This window comes from Hypanus sabinus, chromosome 17, assembly GCF_030144855.1.
Source record: "Hypanus sabinus isolate sHypSab1 chromosome 17, sHypSab1.hap1, whole genome shotgun sequence".
Lineage (NCBI taxonomy): Eukaryota > Metazoa > Chordata > Chondrichthyes > Myliobatiformes > Dasyatidae > Hypanus > Hypanus sabinus.
The window spans coordinates 58438079-58456025 of NC_082722.1; the positions used below are offsets into that span (position 1 = coordinate 58438079).

The 17947-nt window shown below is 39.6% G+C and overlaps 1 protein-coding gene across 1 annotated transcript in view; it reads right to left on the minus strand.

Annotated features, from left to right (window-relative positions):
• The window catches only part of mphosph6 (M-phase phosphoprotein 6), a 45288-nt gene extending 34419 nt beyond the window's left edge, over positions 1 to 10869 (minus strand). The window contains exon 1 of the mRNA XM_059993153.1: positions 10697 to 10869. Within this exon, the coding sequence (XP_059849136.1) occupies positions 10697 to 10747 (51 nt within the window). The 5' untranslated portion in view covers positions 10748 to 10869. The remainder of the gene's footprint in view (positions 1 to 10696) is intronic.
• Between the last annotated feature and the right edge of the window lie 7078 nt (positions 10870 to 17947).

Genomic DNA, 17947 nt, shown 5'->3' on the forward strand with positions numbered 1-17947 from the left:
CAAGTCCTTCAGAGTCCTAACTAACAATCACCCTTGCCTATAAAACAGCAATGATCACTTTACTATACTGTAGTAATTCTTTCCCAGTTGTCTTCTGAGAGTTCTGAAACCTAAGTTAAGAAAAATAAGATACTTCATTTTCCTTCCTTAACAGTCCCATGGTTGTCAAAGTGTAATCCCGTTCAAAAAAATAATACCAAACCGATTTTTTTGGATTAAACCAATGTAATCTCAATCTCTCAACATCTAGTTTACTACTTTAGATTTAAAATTATCTTTTCCCTTATTCTGCAATGCCTAAAGTAAATTTGTTTTCCCTACTCAGCATATTTTTCAAAAGCCTACTTAAAATAGGATATATAATATGAATAAATGAGCCATTACACCATAAAAACTTAATTATATTATGCTCATAATGTCAACTCTGTAATGGTAGGTGATTTTGTTTAAAGTGGTATTAATGGTTGGGGGGGGGGGGGGAATCCTTCATGAATGCAGTTATACTGATGTCTTTGATAATGAGTTAAAGTATAAAAAAGTTTACCTTTTCCTGAACAGTACTTATAATTTTAATCTAACAAAAAACTTGACAGCAAATTTCTTGTGGAAATTTGCAATCACCCATAAAATACAAAAAACGAGAAATCAGAATCAGATTTAATATCACCACCATGTCGTGATATTTGTTGTTTTGCAGCAGCAGTACAATGCAGTACACAGCAATAAAAATGATAAATTACAATAAAACATATACAAGCTCAATTAAATAAGTAATGCAAAAAGGAGAGGAAAAATGTACTGAGGAAATGTTCATAGGTTCATTGTCCATTTAGACTTCTGATAGTTCCTGAAACACTGAGCGTGTGTCTTCCAGCTCCTGTACCTCCTCAATGGTAGTAATGAGAAGAGGGCATCTTCTGGGTGAGGATGTCTTTAATGACGGGTGTCACCTTTTGAAGGTGTCCTAGATGCTGCGGAGGGTAGTGCCCATGAATGAGTTGGCTGAGTATACAACTTCCTGCAGTTTTTTCCGATCCTGTGCAGTGAACTCTCCATGCCAGACAATGCTCTCCATGGTATCTCTGTAGAAATTTGTGAGTGTCTTTGGTGACTTACCAAACTTACTTAAATTCCTAATGATATATAGATGCTTTCTTTGTAATTGCATAAATATGTGGGGCTCAGGAAAGATCCTCAGAGATTTTCAAGTCAACTTTTATTGTCATTTCGACCATAACTGCTGGTACAGTGCATAGAAAAAACGAGACAACATTTTTCAGGACCATGGTGTTACATGGCACAGTACAAAAAACTAGATTGAACTACGTAATAAAAAACACAGAGGAAGCTACACTGGACTACAGACCTACACTGGACTGCATAAAGTGCACAAAAACAGTGCAGGCATTACAATAAATAATAAACAAGACAATAGGGCAAGGTGTCAGTCCAGGCTTGGGGTATTGAGGAGACTGATAGCTTAAGGGGAGAAACTGTTACATAGTCTGGTGGCGAGAACCTGAATGCTTTGGAGCCTTTTCCCAGACGGCAGGAGGGAGAAGAGTTTGTATGAGGGGTGCATGGGGTCCTTCATAATGCTTTTTCCTTTGCGGATGTAGCGTGTAGTGTAAATGTCCATGATGGCGGGAAGAGAGACCCTGATGATCTTCTCAGCTGACCTCACTATCCGCTGCAGAGTCTTGTGATCCGAGATGGTGCAATTTCCAAACCAGGCAGTGATGCAGCTGCTCAGGATGCTCTCAATACAACCCCTGTAGAATGTGATGAGGATGGGGGGTGGGAGATGGAAGTAGAGACACTGCTGGGCTTACTTTGCTATGGAGCTGGTGTTGAGGGACCAGGTGAGATTCTCTGTCAGGTGAACACCAAGAAATATGGTGCTGTTTACAATCTCTACAGAGGAGCCATCAATGTCCAGTGGGGAGTGGTTGCTCTGTGCCAACTATATCTTTTGTTTTGTTCACATTAAGAGACAGGTTGTTGGCTCTGCACCAGTCCGTTAGCTGCTGCACCTCCACTCTGTAAGCTGACTCGTTGTTCTTGCTGATGAGACCCACCACTGTCGTGTCATCAGCGAACTTGATGATGTGGTTCGAGCTGTGTGTTGCAGCACAGTCGTGGGTCAGCAGAGTGAACAGCAGTGGACTGAGCACGCAACCCTGGGGAGCCCCCACACTCAGTGTGATGGTGCTCCCGATCCGGAGAAGTCTAAGATCCAGTTGCAGAGGGAGGTGTTCAGGCCCAGTAGGCTCAGCTTTCCAATCAGTTTCTGAGGGATGATTGTGTTGAATGCTGAAGTGAAGTCTATGAACAGCATCCAAACGTATGTGTCTTTTTTGTCCAGGTGGGTTAGGGCCAGGTGGAGGGTGGTGGCAATTGTGTCATCTGTTGAGCGGTTGGGACGGTACGCAAACTGCAGGGTGTCCAGTGAGGGGGCAGCAGGGTCTTGATATGCCTCATGACGAGCCTCTCAAAACACTTCATGATGATGGATGTAAATGCAATGGGACGGTAGTCACTTAGGCAGGACACTGAAGACTTCTTCGGCACGGGGACGATGGCGGCGGCCTTGAAACACATTGGAATGGTGGCGCTACTCAGGGAGATGTTGAAGATGTCAGTGAGAACATCTGTTAGCTGGTCTGCACATCCTCTAAGCACTCTATCAGGGATGTTGTCTGGTCCAGCAGCCTTCCGTGGGTTGACCCTGCACAGGGTTCTTCTCATGTTGGCCATGGAGAGACACAACACCTGATTGAGGGGTGGACTTCCTTGCTGCCACATCATTTTCCACCTCAAACCAGGCGTAGAAGTTATTCAGCGCATTTGGGAGAGAGGAATCACCTGCACAGTTAGGTGATGTTGTCTTGTAATTGGTGATGTCCTGGATGCCCTTCCACATGCGCCGCGTGTCACCGCTATCCTGGAAGTGACTGTGGATTCGCTGGGCATGTGCACGCTTTGCCCCTCTGATGGCTCGGGACAGTTTGGCCCTTGTTGTTGTTAGGGCTGCCTTGTCGCCTGCTCTGAAGGCGGAGTCACGGGACCTCAGCAGCGCACGCACCTCTGCAGTCATCCATGGCTGCTGGTTGGCACGTATAGTGATGGTTTTGGACAGAGTAACATCATCAATGCACTTTCTGATGTAGATGGTCACTGATGCTGTGTACTCCTCTAAGTTGGTAGTCGCCATCGGTTGCAGCCTCCCTGAACATGTGCCAGTCAGTGTGCTCAAAGCAGCCTTGAAGAGCAGAGATGGCTCCTGTTGGCCAGGTTTTCACCTGCTTCTGAACCGGTCTGGAGCACCTGATGAGCGGTCTGTATGCTGGGATTAGCATAACAGAGATGATTTTGACACCCAGGTACTTGAAATTGCTCACCCTTTCCACTTTGGATCCCTCATTGAGAACTGGTGTGTGTTCCAACGACTTCCCTTCCTGAAGTTCACAAAAAATTTCTTGCTCTTACTGATGTTGCTCTCAACATGAATGGCAGGGTACGGAGGGCTATGATTCCAGAGCAAGCTGATAGGAGGAGGCAGTTTAAATGGTTCGGCACGGACTAGATAACCCAAACAGCTTGTTTCTATGCTGTACTTTTCAATGACTCTATGCAATGCCACTCAACTAGCTGATCTATCTCACCCCTGCATGCCTTGTCATAATGTGAAATTCTACTAATTCTGCCAAATTTACAACACTCTGACAGTACAGCAACTTTGAAGTTTCTTAGTGATAGCAGGTCATGTACAACACAAGGATCTAAATCTTTTGTATCCCATTTTACAATAAAAGATTTATTTCAAATCAACTGTTTAATCATGCTACAACTTGACTTAATCATGCTAGACTCCTTGAACTGGTAAAATTTTTGTTATTGTGCCGGCAGATAATATAAAAATATACAATAAATATTCCCACAGGAGTGCATTCCTTTTCCAAATTAAAGAGTATGTAATATTTTATCAACCATATTTTTAAGAATTGGATCATTTATCTTCAGTGGAATAACACAAACGATCATGTAGGTTAGCTCAAGCAGATTAGGAAATAAGTGGAAAAGCTGTAGCTAACACACTAACATTTAGGAAGATGACATAAAATATGAGATGCAGTGGCACTTCTATCTGCAAACTGCAGGCTATGTTTACAATCTTAATAGGTAACAGGATAATACTTCCAAAAATAGAACTGGAAATGGCAGATACAGAATAAGTAAAAGATCTTAACATAGTATGATTGGGCTGTCACAGCTAAGCTCCTGAAAGAATGTTTACGATATAGCTAAGTTAAATGATACTTCAGTGGCGGGATATATTCACTGATACTGTTCTCGGTTGAAAAGTATCTCTAAAAATGCAGAGATAACTACTAGTCAAAAATTATTGCCATGGAATTATAAAAGAAATTGACGTTTTTAGTATTAAATAGATTCATTCTATAACAAATCAAGAAATAATTGTTTTTCTAAATCTGCTATTTAATCATGTTGCACCTACATGATCAAAAATAAGTGGAATGATAAATAGTATGGCTTTCTGATGCATACCGACAGCTGATGATACAAATGCAATGAAATGCTGATGGTTTTACAATTTTTGCCAAGCAACGTTAGCTTTGAAAATGCCTCATATGTTTAAGACATAAACTTTAAGACAAATCAATTACTGAGCGATGAAGCATACATATAAAACGTATTAATCAAATATCACTTTTTAAAGAGTTAGCTTGGTTAGAAGCCCACAATGAATGAATATATTGTTTACAGTAATCAAACATCTACTGAATTCATATTGCTTTGAATGATCCAGGAGCGACATATAAAATGTTAAAAGTAACAAGTAGACAAAATGGTAACCATTCCATTGATCAGATTTTCTGTCTTTCCATTCAAATAGAGCATACTTTCAACTCCTATAAGTGATTCTAGAATTGAATACTGCAGGACAACAATAGCTCAGACTTGTAGCATAATTTGTACAATTCACTGTCATTTATATTTTGATAGAAACTTGCTTCCATCAAAACCTCCTTTTGTCTGATTTTCTTGTGTTCATTTTTCGGTTTTCAAAGCTGAATAACCATGACTCATCCTTAATGCACAAGGTTTTTAAACCACAAAATAATTTTTGACTTTTGATGAAAGTACAGGAATTTGGAATCAAAAGCTCCATAAATAAACCTCAATCATTGAGATTACCCATAGAGGATACTGAATCTACATTATCAAATAGAACTTCATATGTTAGAGCAACATAAAATGCAGCAAATAATTAAAATTGTGGAAATATGAAATTAAATTAGCATTTTGATAAAAGGACCACATCCCTAAAAGAGGAAATTGTCAGTTCAGTCCACAGATGATTAACTTGCATTCTATGTCTTTGTTTTTCAAACAATGTTGCACTTGTTTTCTAACTGCTGCATGCAATTAATGTGCTAATTAAGAGATCAATGCAGCCAATTCAGTTGCTTTCTTAGATTGGGAAACACCTGCTTCATCAGTACACAACTTAGTGAGAAATGCCAATTGTGCCTGGTAAAGTGTCGGTATTTACCCCTGAGTAATAGCAAGTTTTGGACCACGGGCACACGCAATTCCAGAACTTGCTGACCCAACTCTCGCAGCAGTTTCCTGACAGTGCTGTAATGCCGCACTTTCAGGAACCCAGTGGCAAATCACAAATTTGATAATTTCTTCACCATTTATTCTGGGGAACCTGTGCATTGAACTGTACCAAGTTAAGCATGGCATAAAAATTGCTAAACTATTTATTTTCATTTAAGTTGGTTAGGTATAAGGTGACACTTTAAAAAAATTCATTGTGTTTGGTTAATTGTTTCAAATTACTTCTATTTATCTTCAATTGAATAACACACAAATAATTTGATTTATAAATGTTTAAAATATTGTTAAATTATCTCAATTATCAATAATCTTTAAATGCATCCAGGCAATACCCTACAATTCATCTACCAATGGAACCAGGTACCGATGATGCCATAGCCACGGCACTACACACCGTCTTCACTCATCTGGAGGAGGGATGCATACGTTTGAATGCTGTTTCTGGACTACAGTTCAGCATTCAATACCATAATTCCCTCCAGCCTCAACAGGAAGCTCAGAGACCTTCATCTGCACCCCACCTTATGCAGCTGGTTCCTAGACTTCCTATTAGATCGCCAATAAGTGATAAAGATGGGTACCGTCATCTCTGCCCCTCAACACAGGTAACCCCCCCCCCCACTGGGTTGTGTCCTGAGTCCCCTCCTCTACTCCCTTTACACCCACGACTGTGCTGCCACACAGTTTCAATCTGCTGATCAAATTTGCAGATGATGCAACACTGATCAGTCTTATTTTCAGCAGCGATGAAACAGCCTGCAGAGAAGTTAACACCCTGACACAGTGTGCCAGGATAACAGCCTCTCCCTCAGTGTCCAAAAAACAAAAGAGCTGAGCGTGGATTACAGGAGGAATGAAGACGGGCTTGCCCTGATCAACATCAATAGCACTGCAGTTGAGAGGATGAGTAGTTTCAAGTTCTTCTGTATGTACATCACTGAAGATCTCACCCGGACTGTACACATCAGCTGTGTGGCAAAAAAAAGCACAACACTGTCTCTTCCACCTTAGGTGACCAAAGAAGTTTGGCGTGAGCCCCCAAATTCTCAAGACCAGGGGCACCATCGCGAGCATCCTGACTGGCTGTATCACTGCACCAATCTTGATCGCTGGCCATTGCAGAGAGAGGTATGGGCAGCCCAATGCATCTGTGGATGTGAACTTCCCTCCATTGAGGATATTTACAACAGCAGGTTCGTAAAGAAGGCCTGGAAAATCATCAGGGACACCAGTCACCCCAACCATAAACTGTTTCAGCTGCTTCCATCATAACAGGCTATAAAACAGCTTCTTTCTGCAAGCCATGAGACCTATAAATTCACATGCCTGTACATTGCGATGGAGTCATAAGTTTTTTTACTTGCTCACATGATGGGATGGATGTAAGATTTAAATAAATTCAACAATTTGACTGCACACAGTACTCCTTAGTGTGGACTGAAGAATGTATTCAGAAATATTTAAAGACCTTGTCAGCAGCTTTTTTTTCTGGCTATTTTATTACTGATATACATTCCAACTTGTTAATGTGATGGCATTTCTTTGTGCAGCACAATAATCATCAAACAGGATCTTGAGCTCGCCCAAGAGCAAGTTAGCATCAGGGATTCCATAAAAGTTAAGAGTAGTGTTTCTCTGTACTTTAGTAGCAAGTACCAATGCTACGCCCACCATTCCTGTCACCCGGTCTCATCTGCCAGCTTTTACTCCTTCCCTTCCCCTGACCTTCTTATTCTAGCTTCTGTCCCCTTCCTTCCAGTCCTGAAGGAGGTGTCAGCCTGAAACGGTGACTGTCTGTTCCCCTCCATAGATGCTACCTGACTTCTAGAGTTCCTTCAGCATTTTGAATGAGTTGCCACTGTCGACAAATACACTTAGCAATTTTTTTAAAAGTGAAGCTCCACTGAGAACTCATATTTTTCTCTAACAAATCTGCTGAAAAGACAGTCCAAATGGCTTTTCAGGTCTGTTCCGCCATTTAAAATTCAGTTTATTGTGACATGCGCCAGTGCATATTTGCACTGGTGCAATGAAAAACCCACTTCCAGCAAAAAGACAAGGAAACAGCATTGTATTATCAGCAGTCACATGAAAATCAGAAATTAAAACCATCAGGATCACAGCTGACCTTCTATCTCAGTACCATGTTTCAGCATTCTCATCATATCTTTTGATATCTTTAATAATCAGGCATCTATTTTGAATTAACAGAATAACTGAGCTTCCATAGCCCTGAAGAGTAAAAGTTCACCACACTGTGTTAAAAGCATTTTTTATATCATTCTAATTCTCAAAACCGTGCTCCCACTAGTTCTCAGCTAGGGAAACATTAACCAGCATCCAGCTTGTTAAATTTTTTGATTTTTTTTTGTTTCAATGAGATCTCTCATTTTTCTAAACTCTACAGCATGGGGTTCCAAACCTGGGGCCTATAGACTCCTTGGATAATGGTAGGGGTCCATGGCATAAAACGGCTGGAAAGCCCCACTCTAGAGAGTAGTCCCATTCTACTCATCTCCACCTCATACCAGACCCACCAACCCTGGAACCAATTTAATGAATCTTCGCTGCATTCCCTCCATGGCAAGAAGATTGTTAGGTAAGCAGAACAAAATTGTACTCAATATTGAACTGTACACTAGTATATATGGCCTTTTCAATTACTCATATTCTATCAAGCAGCATCCACATAATGAAATCTGCAGTCTTTCTGGCTTGCAGTAAAACTATGCCAATAACATTCTTGTCTGGCTCTACCTGATCCCTTTTTAAAGAATTATTCTTTTTGATGTCATTTGGATAAGCCAACAGTTGAGAATTACAGTTCAAACAACCTCCTGGCAACAACCAGAAGCCTATGCTAAAGGCAGTGATTGTGGCTCAAGGCATTTTTTTGTCCATCACTGCACAAGAAAATGGCAGCCTACTAATAAAAATCAAGTCAAACACTGAAGTCATGATGACTTCACTGAAGTCAATTGGCCAAACAGCTGCTGGAAATTGAGTATAAGACCATAAGATATAGGAACAGAATTCAGCCATTTGGCTCATCGAGTCTGCTCCGCCATTTCATCATGGCTGATCCATTTTTCTGGGTGCCAATGTCCTGTCTTCTCCCTACATTCCTTCATGCCCTGACAAATCAAGAATCTATCAACATCTGCCTTAAATATGTACATAAAGATGTGATTCCACAACTGCCCATGGCAAAAAAATTGCAGATTCACTACTCCCTGGCTAAAGAAATCCCTCATCTCCGTTCTGAAAGAATGCATCTCTATTCTGAAGCTATGTCCCCTGGTCTTAGACTCTCCCACCATAGGAAGCATCCTCTCCAAATCCATTCTATCAAGGCCTTTCACCATTGGATAGGTTTCAATGAGGTCACCCCTCATTCTTCCGAATTCTCATGAATAAAGGCCCAGAGCCATCAAATGCTCTTCATATGACAACCTATTCAAACCTGGAATCCTTTCCATGAACCTCCTTTGAACTCCCTCCAGTTTCAGCACACCCTTTCTAAAATAACTGCTCCAAAACTGTTCAGAGTACTCCAAGTGAAGTCTCACCAGTGCGTTATAAAGTCTCAATGTTACACCTTTGCTTTTATAATCTAGTCCTCTTAAAATGAATGTTATCAGTGCATTGGCCTTCCTCACCACAGACTCAACCTGCAAATTAATCTTTAGGTAATCCTGCACAAGGACTGCCAAGTCCCTCTGCAACTCAGTTTTCATGTATTTGCTCTCCATTTAGAAAATAGTCAACCTTTTCATTTCTTCTACCAATCTGTCCAAATCCTTCTGTAACTTCAGAAAATCTTCAGAACTCCAAAATATTGTCTTCCTTACTTTCTATAGCAAAAGACTCTGGGGATTTATTCACCTTAATATGTGTGCCACAGGCATAACACTTCCTCCTTCATGGCACAGACATGTTTTAAAATATCAGCATACCCCTCCCCAAACTTTCTATCCTTTTCCCTAGTGAATACCAATGAGAAGCATTTAATTATGATCTCATGGCTCTACATGTAGAACTCCATCTCAGATGGCCAAACTATCAATTTGCTTTTAATATACTAATACAAAATGTTCTGGAATTGTCCTCAATCCTGCTTGCCAAGGTAATTTCATGTCATCTTTTTGACTTCCTAGTTTCTTTTCTCTTCTACGGTCCTTCAAATGACTCACTCAAAACACCCTTTATTTCTGATCAAATCTTTAATTTGCTCCATTAACCTTACCATCAAAACCTCCTCAATATTTTGCAAGATACAAACAGCTTCTAACACTTTAACTTATTGAAGAAATACCACTCAGCAATACACTGATAGAAAACGGCAATAATGTGCACAGTTTGGATAAGGAGATGGGATTGTGGCTACCTCACAAAAAACTTTTGCAAGTGCCCAGTTGGTAGGACTTGGTGCAAATGTACTGGTGCTATGCTGGTACATGTCGAGAAGTCCCACTATCCATATATGACCACAATCAACATATCCATATAGTCCGGAACTGTAAGGGAAAAAATGTGATGTGTTCTATGGAACTGCAGTAGTATGTTTTGTTCATTATTTTCACTTCAAGATGCACAGAATAAAGTTTAGATTTGTAATTTACTGCAGATGGAGTAAAAACAAGAGTGCACACAGCAGGGAATCAACAGTTAACGTTTCAGATAAAAGATCCATCATCACAACTTGGAAAAAGACATTTAAAAAAAAGAAGAAAGGATCACCCACGGTAGAGGTATGATCACGTTCTGCTCTTATTTCTAAGACATGGACAGCCAAACCAGTGCAAGTTGCTGAAATGTGAAACAATTTTGCTATTACATGCTATGGTATGCAGAGATCATGGTTGCTGTTTAATTTTACGACACATTTCGCTATTTGTTAAGGTGCTCCATGAGTGAGTGTGATTCCCCGCACGGTCTGAAGCTCCCGGCCGCGGCCCAGTGAAGTGCCGAATGTGCGGGGTCCGGGCCTCCAGACGCTCAGGTTGTAAACCGGCCTGGGCTCCAGACCCTTCAGGCAACACCGTACCTTCATTCTTAGCAGGTTCTTTGACAGTTTCATTGTGTTTTCCCTCGCCATTTTTTTTCATAAAAAGTAAGTGATTGCACCGAAGTCAAATGAAACCAAACCAGACTTCACTCCCCTCGGCAACACGCTGGCAACAGGCGCAACCTGTCGATTCGCCGAACACTCGAGCGGCAAAGGCGCAACCTATCGATTCGCCGAACACTCGAGCGGTAACAGCCGAGACATCGATCGCAGAAGATGAAAGTGCTGGAGTGGAAATGGACCCCATCTCTCAGGATACAGTGAGAGGAGCAACGCAAGTAATCAGAATACATATTTTGTATCACTTTTAATGCTAAATTCAAACCGTACTTCTAAGATAAAGTAAATAAAAAATTACTTGAAACACACTCGATTCCTCTCCTTGACCATAATTACATTCAGACACAGACTGAGAAGTGGTAAGTAACATTTAAGACATAAAATTGATAGGCAATTATACAGGGTAATTGAATTATCTACCCTTGTTATCCAAAGGCATTACCGTTGCCAAATCCCTTATTATCAACATCCTGTCGATCACCAGTGTTTGAAAATCCATTGTCCAAAATGGATAAATGAAGCCACATAAGTACTGTGGTTTGTTTGCCTAGGATGATGTTGATCTACTTGAGTGTTGTCGGAGATTATTTTGTCCAGGCTGATGCCGTGCATTCCAACATGCCTCTGCTGTTTCTTATAGATAGTGGAACAGCTTTGGAGTGTAGTGGAGGGGAGTCACTCTCTTCAGCATACCTATCTTCTATCTAATCCTGTATGTTCCTTTTCCACTCTGAGATTCCCAAACATCAGTGAGGATGTTTGGTTACTTCAAAGAGACTTTGAGTGCATCTTTGAAAAATTTCCTTTAATCTTTAAAGATGAAAGAGATAATCTGTTACTCTGGTAGAGTTTAAATAATGTCTATTTCAAGAGTCATGACAAGGCCTGCCCAGTGTAGTCAACTGAATATAATCAGGGTGTCAGAAGTGGATATTTTGGGCTGGAAGAAGACATTGATCTTGGTTTTCTTATCCAGTGGATTTGCAGCGAAAAATGCATTGTTGATGTGTCTTGAGTTGTAGTTCAGATCTCAAATGCATCCAGGAGGGCATACATTACTACTGAGTAGTAGACCATGACCTTTGTGTTCAGTCTGAGATCTTGATCTTCAAATAGCATTTTCCTCAATTAACCAATGTCACGCTGGTACATTGAAGGCAGTTGTGAATTTCATCATCAGTACCTCCATTTGGTAGGAAATGATTCCTAAGATAGGGAAAGTTGTCCACATTTTCCAGGGTATCATAGGGACCTTAAAGTTGGGTGTACTTTGGTAGTAAACTTGTTTGAGGAGAGTTGCAACTTTGTTTTGTGTATGATTGAGAAAGTATTTCAATAATGACACAGCCTTATTTGATAGCAGTGTTACTGAAATTAAAGATTAAAAAGATTAGCTTTATTTGTCACATTGAAACATACATTGAAATGTGTCATTTGAGTTAATGGCCAACACAGTCCGAGGATATGCTGGGGCAGATCGCAAATCTTGCCGTGCTTTCTGTACCAACATAACGTGACCACAACTTACTAACCCTAACCCGTACATCTTTGGAACATGGGGGAAACTGGAGTACTCGGAGGAAATCCACACAGTCACAGAGAGAATGTACAAGCTCCTTACAGATGGAATTGAATCTGGGTCACTGGTGCAATAATAGCATTGCCCTAGCCAAGATTAGCTGTCTTGTGAATCTGTTGTTAGGATCATGACTCATATGCCTTCATAAGCAAATGTTAAAAGAGACACATTTCTGTGGGCATCCAAATTTGAGCAGTGCATTCCACAATATTTGATTGATAGCATCAAGGACTTTAGTGAGGTTGAAAGAGGCCAATGTTTCTGCATTTCTGGTGGAGTTGTTGTTCAATGAAGATCATGTCCTCTATGGCTCTGGAGAAATGACTGATAAATTCTAGTCTGCATTCAAGGGATTCATAGCTTTATCAGATAAATAAGCACAATACTGAATGCCAGTACTTTCCACGCTGAGCCCTGATGCTATTAAAATTATATAGTTGCCCAAATAAGGGACTACACAGATCACCATATCATCCATGCCATTGCAGGTACTGATTGCTGGACTGATTAGTATGTAATTCACTTCATTACCCTAAGAAAATTACCCTAAGAAAATTACCCTAAAACACTGCTGAAAAGATCGACATTGAAGCTTTCAAGAAAACAAAGACGGCTCTTTTCAGGCAGTGCCTCACAGACAACCTAACCACTGACAGCCTATGTAGCCTGAGGTGGTCTGAAGTCTGCCTAAATCAGCACCTGCAATAAAACTTTTGACCCCTCTTCCAAAAACTGGGACTTCATTGATGAGAATGACTCAAGGAATGAGGAGCAAATTAATACAAAAGAAAAACATTCTTGGATTGAAGCTCCATCTTTCATTAAGGAATGAAAAACAGTCTCATGGGCAACTAAAGGGAGAGATTGCTCGGAATCCGCATATCCTAAAGAGCAGGTGGTGGATGGAGGAGGCTCAACATTTCCCTGACCGCTATGATATGTATGGTTTCTTCAAAGCTACAGACCATCTTCAACTCAAACAGCCAAGCTACCACCCCACTGAGAGCCAAGAAAGGAGGTGAACTCATAAATGACACAGAGACAGCCTGCTGGAAGGAAAGCTTTAAAAACCTCCTCAGTTATGATTCTGCCATTGATATGAATGCCCTTGACTTAATTCCATAGCTGTCTACTTGGCCCTGTCTTGCTGCCATTCCTGAACAGCATGAAGTCAATAAATATTTATCCCAAGGGGCATTCAGTATCCCCACTAAAGTACTAAAACAAAGTGATAAAGGTATTCAGTCCAGAATTCCTAATCTCATTGTCCAAACTGAAAGAGGAGAATGTATTGGGATGCTTCAGGTATGGCATAATTGTGAGCATCTTTATGAAAGTTGTGATACCTAGAAAGGGGTCCCCTAGCTGCCTGGTTCATGGAAGATCATTGGTAGGGTCCTTGTCAACACCTCCTACCCGTTAAAAGTTTGCTCCCAAATTGCAATGTTGAAATAATGACATAATAAAAAAAGACATTATTTGAAAAGTTCAAGTCCAAAATGATCTTTGCATTCTTAAATCTATTTTGTTTGTGGAACATTAGAAGTTACGGAATAAAAATATGAAACAGACAAATTATCTTTTGAACCTGCTTTGTCATTCATTAAGAACACAACCGGTCCTGTTTTCTTTATTTCTGCCACGCCCCCTCCCACATTCCATTTTAGATGATTCCTTTAGTGTTGAAAAAAAATCTATTGATCTAATCCCTGAATATATTGAATGTCTGAGTTTGCCTTCAGGGCAGAAAAGAACAAAGACTTTCAATCTCTTTTATAAAGAAATTTCTCTTCATTGGAAATGTAAATGATCAGCTCTTACCAAGTAACTTTGCTTCTCTGGACTATCCTGTTAATCAGCCTCAGAACTTCAGTTCAAAGTTCAAAGTACATTTATGCCACCATATACGACCCTGAGATTCATTTTCTTGCTGGCATACTCAATAAGTCCAAATAACCATAATAGAATCAATGAAAGACATCACTAACAAGACAGCGACCAGTGTGGAAAAGACAACAAATGGTGCAAATACAAAAAGAAAGAAAAAAATATATAATAATTCATCAGAAGCTTGCTTTAAAATACAAAATCATAAATGAAATCACACCTTACTATAAATACAAGCCTGATCCAGTTATATTATGACCAATCAGAGAGGGAAATCCATTATATCTGGATATAATGATGCAGGATAAACAAGCAAGACATACAACTACAAGGAAATCTGCAGATGCTGGAAATTCAAGCAACACACAAAATGCTGGTGGAACGCAGCAGGCCAGGCAGCATCTATAGGGAGAAGCATTGTCAATGTTTCGGGCCGAGACCCTTCGTCAGGACTAACTGAAAGGAAAGATAGTAAGAGATTTGAAAGTAAGAGGGGGAGGGGAAAATTCAAAATGATAGGAGAAGGTCAGAGGGGGTGGGGTGAAGCTGAGAGCCAGAAAGGTGATTGGCAAAAGGGATACAGAGCTAGAGAAGGGAAAGGATCACGGGACCATAGGCCTAGGAGAGAGGTTGGAATTGGAACACGGTGTGGTGAAATCGAGATGGTTGATGTGGGAGAGAGGTTGGAATTGGAACACGGTGTGGTGAAATCGAGATGGTTGATGTGGGAGAGAGGTTGGAATTGACGTACAACTGGTAGCATCCCAAGGCGCTACACAATAGCATCCTATTGACCCCTGGGAAGCATCTGCCATCCACCAAGCCCCACCTCAAGATCTCTATGCTATGACCCGAGTTAGAATCTGCTTATCAAATCTTCAGAAAGCCACAATACTAAACACCACTAGAATTGTCTAAATGTTCCTAGCATATGACAAATAGGAGCTCTTGGCTATACCCATACCTCAGGTTTTATCAGGTGAGCGGAGAAAAAAAATACAAATAATAATAAATAAACAATAAATATTGTGAATCTGAAAGTGAGTCCATAGGTCGTGTGACTCTCAACTCTCATTTTTCTAAGGTCAATTGAGTATAGGCAGATATAACACAATCCCTCTCCTCAAAGGAAAAGACCCTCATTCAGAAAAAAATTATTGAAGCTGCTCTCTATTGACTGTAATCAAGTATGTCATTTTTATCCATGAAGATTTAAGGTTGGATACTGCTAGAAAAGATGTTTCACTGAAACCCCTTACTGTCCCAGTAAGACCTCACTCAATAAATGATAAATTGTTCTCTTCAGTCAGTTATTATTAGATTTTACATTTTACAGTAAGGAATTCAAAAGAAATATAGGATATTAATATGTAAATATTACAAGCAATTTTGAGATACAAGACTGGGGAACTTGTTACAATTGTAAGTAGCTTTGATGAGAAAACTTCTGGAGCACGATGAATGGTTTCCATCTCCTTATCTTTTGAAGAATGTGCTTGCTTTAGAACCAGTGCAGTTAAGCTTTGCTCATTTGATCCCTGGGATGCAAGGAACTGTTCCCATGCAGAAATATTGAATAATGGATTCTCTGGAATAAACTCATAGGACTGACAGAATCAGAGGTTATCCCATTGAAACATCGAAGATTCTGAATTGTCTTGACAGGGTGATTCATGAAAGTTTTATTTTCCTGGAGAATTTAAAACTAGAGAGAGAGAACAGTCTTAGGACAAGGTGTTGGCCATTTAGGATGAAAGGCAGTTAGAACATCTTCACTCAAAAGTTATGATGCCTTAGCTTTCTCCATTTCAGAGGCTGTGGACGTTCCATTGTCACATATGTTTAAAATTTATAATGATAGCATTTTTGAATTTAGGGAAATCAAAAGGGAAAGGGACTCTGGGAGAGTACTGTTGAAGAAGATCAATATTGATCTTACCTAAACATGGTGCCGGATCAAATTCTAGTTTTGTTTGTGTTCCGTTTGAATGGATAATAATGAAGCAGAAAGCTGGTAAATTTGCTGTCTTCTCTTTATTTGTTGCTGCTATGTTTCACCCTTTAGTGCTTCTGTTTATCTTGCTTAGTGCGTTCTTGTACTTTTCTCTGTCATGTTTTTGTTTTGCCTTGCCCTCTGCCCGCTTCTACTTAGACCTTCCTCTTCTCTCCCAGCTCCTTCCCTTCTGTTACTCTATTTTCTTATTCTCATCCTTCATTTTTGATATCCAAGCTATTTTATATGAAGGCTTCAGTGCTGTACTGTGATCATACTTTAGTTTTATCTTCTTTATTTAACAGGATATGGTTATGTAGCAGCATTTACAGTTTCTATTTCAGGGCAATATGTATAAATCATGAAGACTTTGTAATTAAGATTTATTCAGCAACTGATTGGTTTATTTCATCCATTTTTGTTAAGTGATAGTTGTTTCATTTTCATCTGGATGATAAATTGAATTTGAGAAGTAGTAACAATTTGATTTTAGAAGAATAATGAAAGGAGGATTAAATATTTGGTGTGAAGGCAAGAGAGACCAATTGAACAAAATGGGAGCTGGAAGTCTGAGCTAACAATGGATCGATTGCATAGGATGGATAAAAGTCCACATTTCCTAATGTGATGTATCAGTTCATAGATTGCTATTGCTCTATTTTTATGCTCATCATTCCTCATTAAATTAGGAAAGGTTTCCTCATTGAGTTAGTAAAGGTAGTGGATGGTAAAGAGTCATATGAAACATCCATAACAATTTATAGCCAGCATATAAGCTTCACCCTGGCTTTGTCCACCTTTCCTAATTTAATGTATTAGTTCATAGATTGGTGTATCTCATGAGATTAAGTAAATGAGGTTGTGACTAATTCAATGGGGCAGCCTCCTAGATTGCTGCTTTCTTTTGTGCTCTCATGTCACTGTAGTTCAGAATAGATAATGTAATACTGTTTGGAAGGAAGAAAAGACTTCAGTTAACTAATCATCCTTGAACATAGATGACAAAACTTGATCCAATTCTCAGATGTGAAATTAAGTTTAAAACTCAACTGGTGTTCTGTTATATTCTATATATGATTTACTAATTTACTGGTTGCAATATTGTTGAGATGTGTGTTCTTACTCATTGTTACAGCTTTGAATGTTATGATTGACAATGCTGGTAATCATGCTCCATTTAGCTGATGAAAAATGGTAAATATTTGAGTCCCAAATAACCCCTAATGTGCCATATTTAATAGTTATTCTGTGATCAGAAGAGTTACTTTCATTGTATAATTTAAAAGAAAGCATCAAGGAATTACTGAACATGGAAAATATCCAACAATTAATATGATTAAATAGCTCATAAGAAATTTGGAGGAAAGCTGTTTGAAGAGAACACGTTTTTTACAACCAATGTTTGTATGACTCCATCTGTATTAAAAAGAATGAGTAAGTGACTAGGCTATTTATTCAATTACTTGAAAAAAATAATTATGTGCATTACCTTACTTCAGGATAAAAAATGATTCTAGGCATGTTATACTTAGAAAGGACTTTTATTTCTGGCACTTTATTGGATGTTATGAGGTCTTTTACAGTCAATGAAGAACTTGCAGCACCTGCTGCAATGTTGATTTGATCACGAGATCTCACAGTAAATTTATTGAATCACATCCTCTCTCTTTCTGTGGGCCCTTACTAACATTATCAAAAAAAAACAAACCAT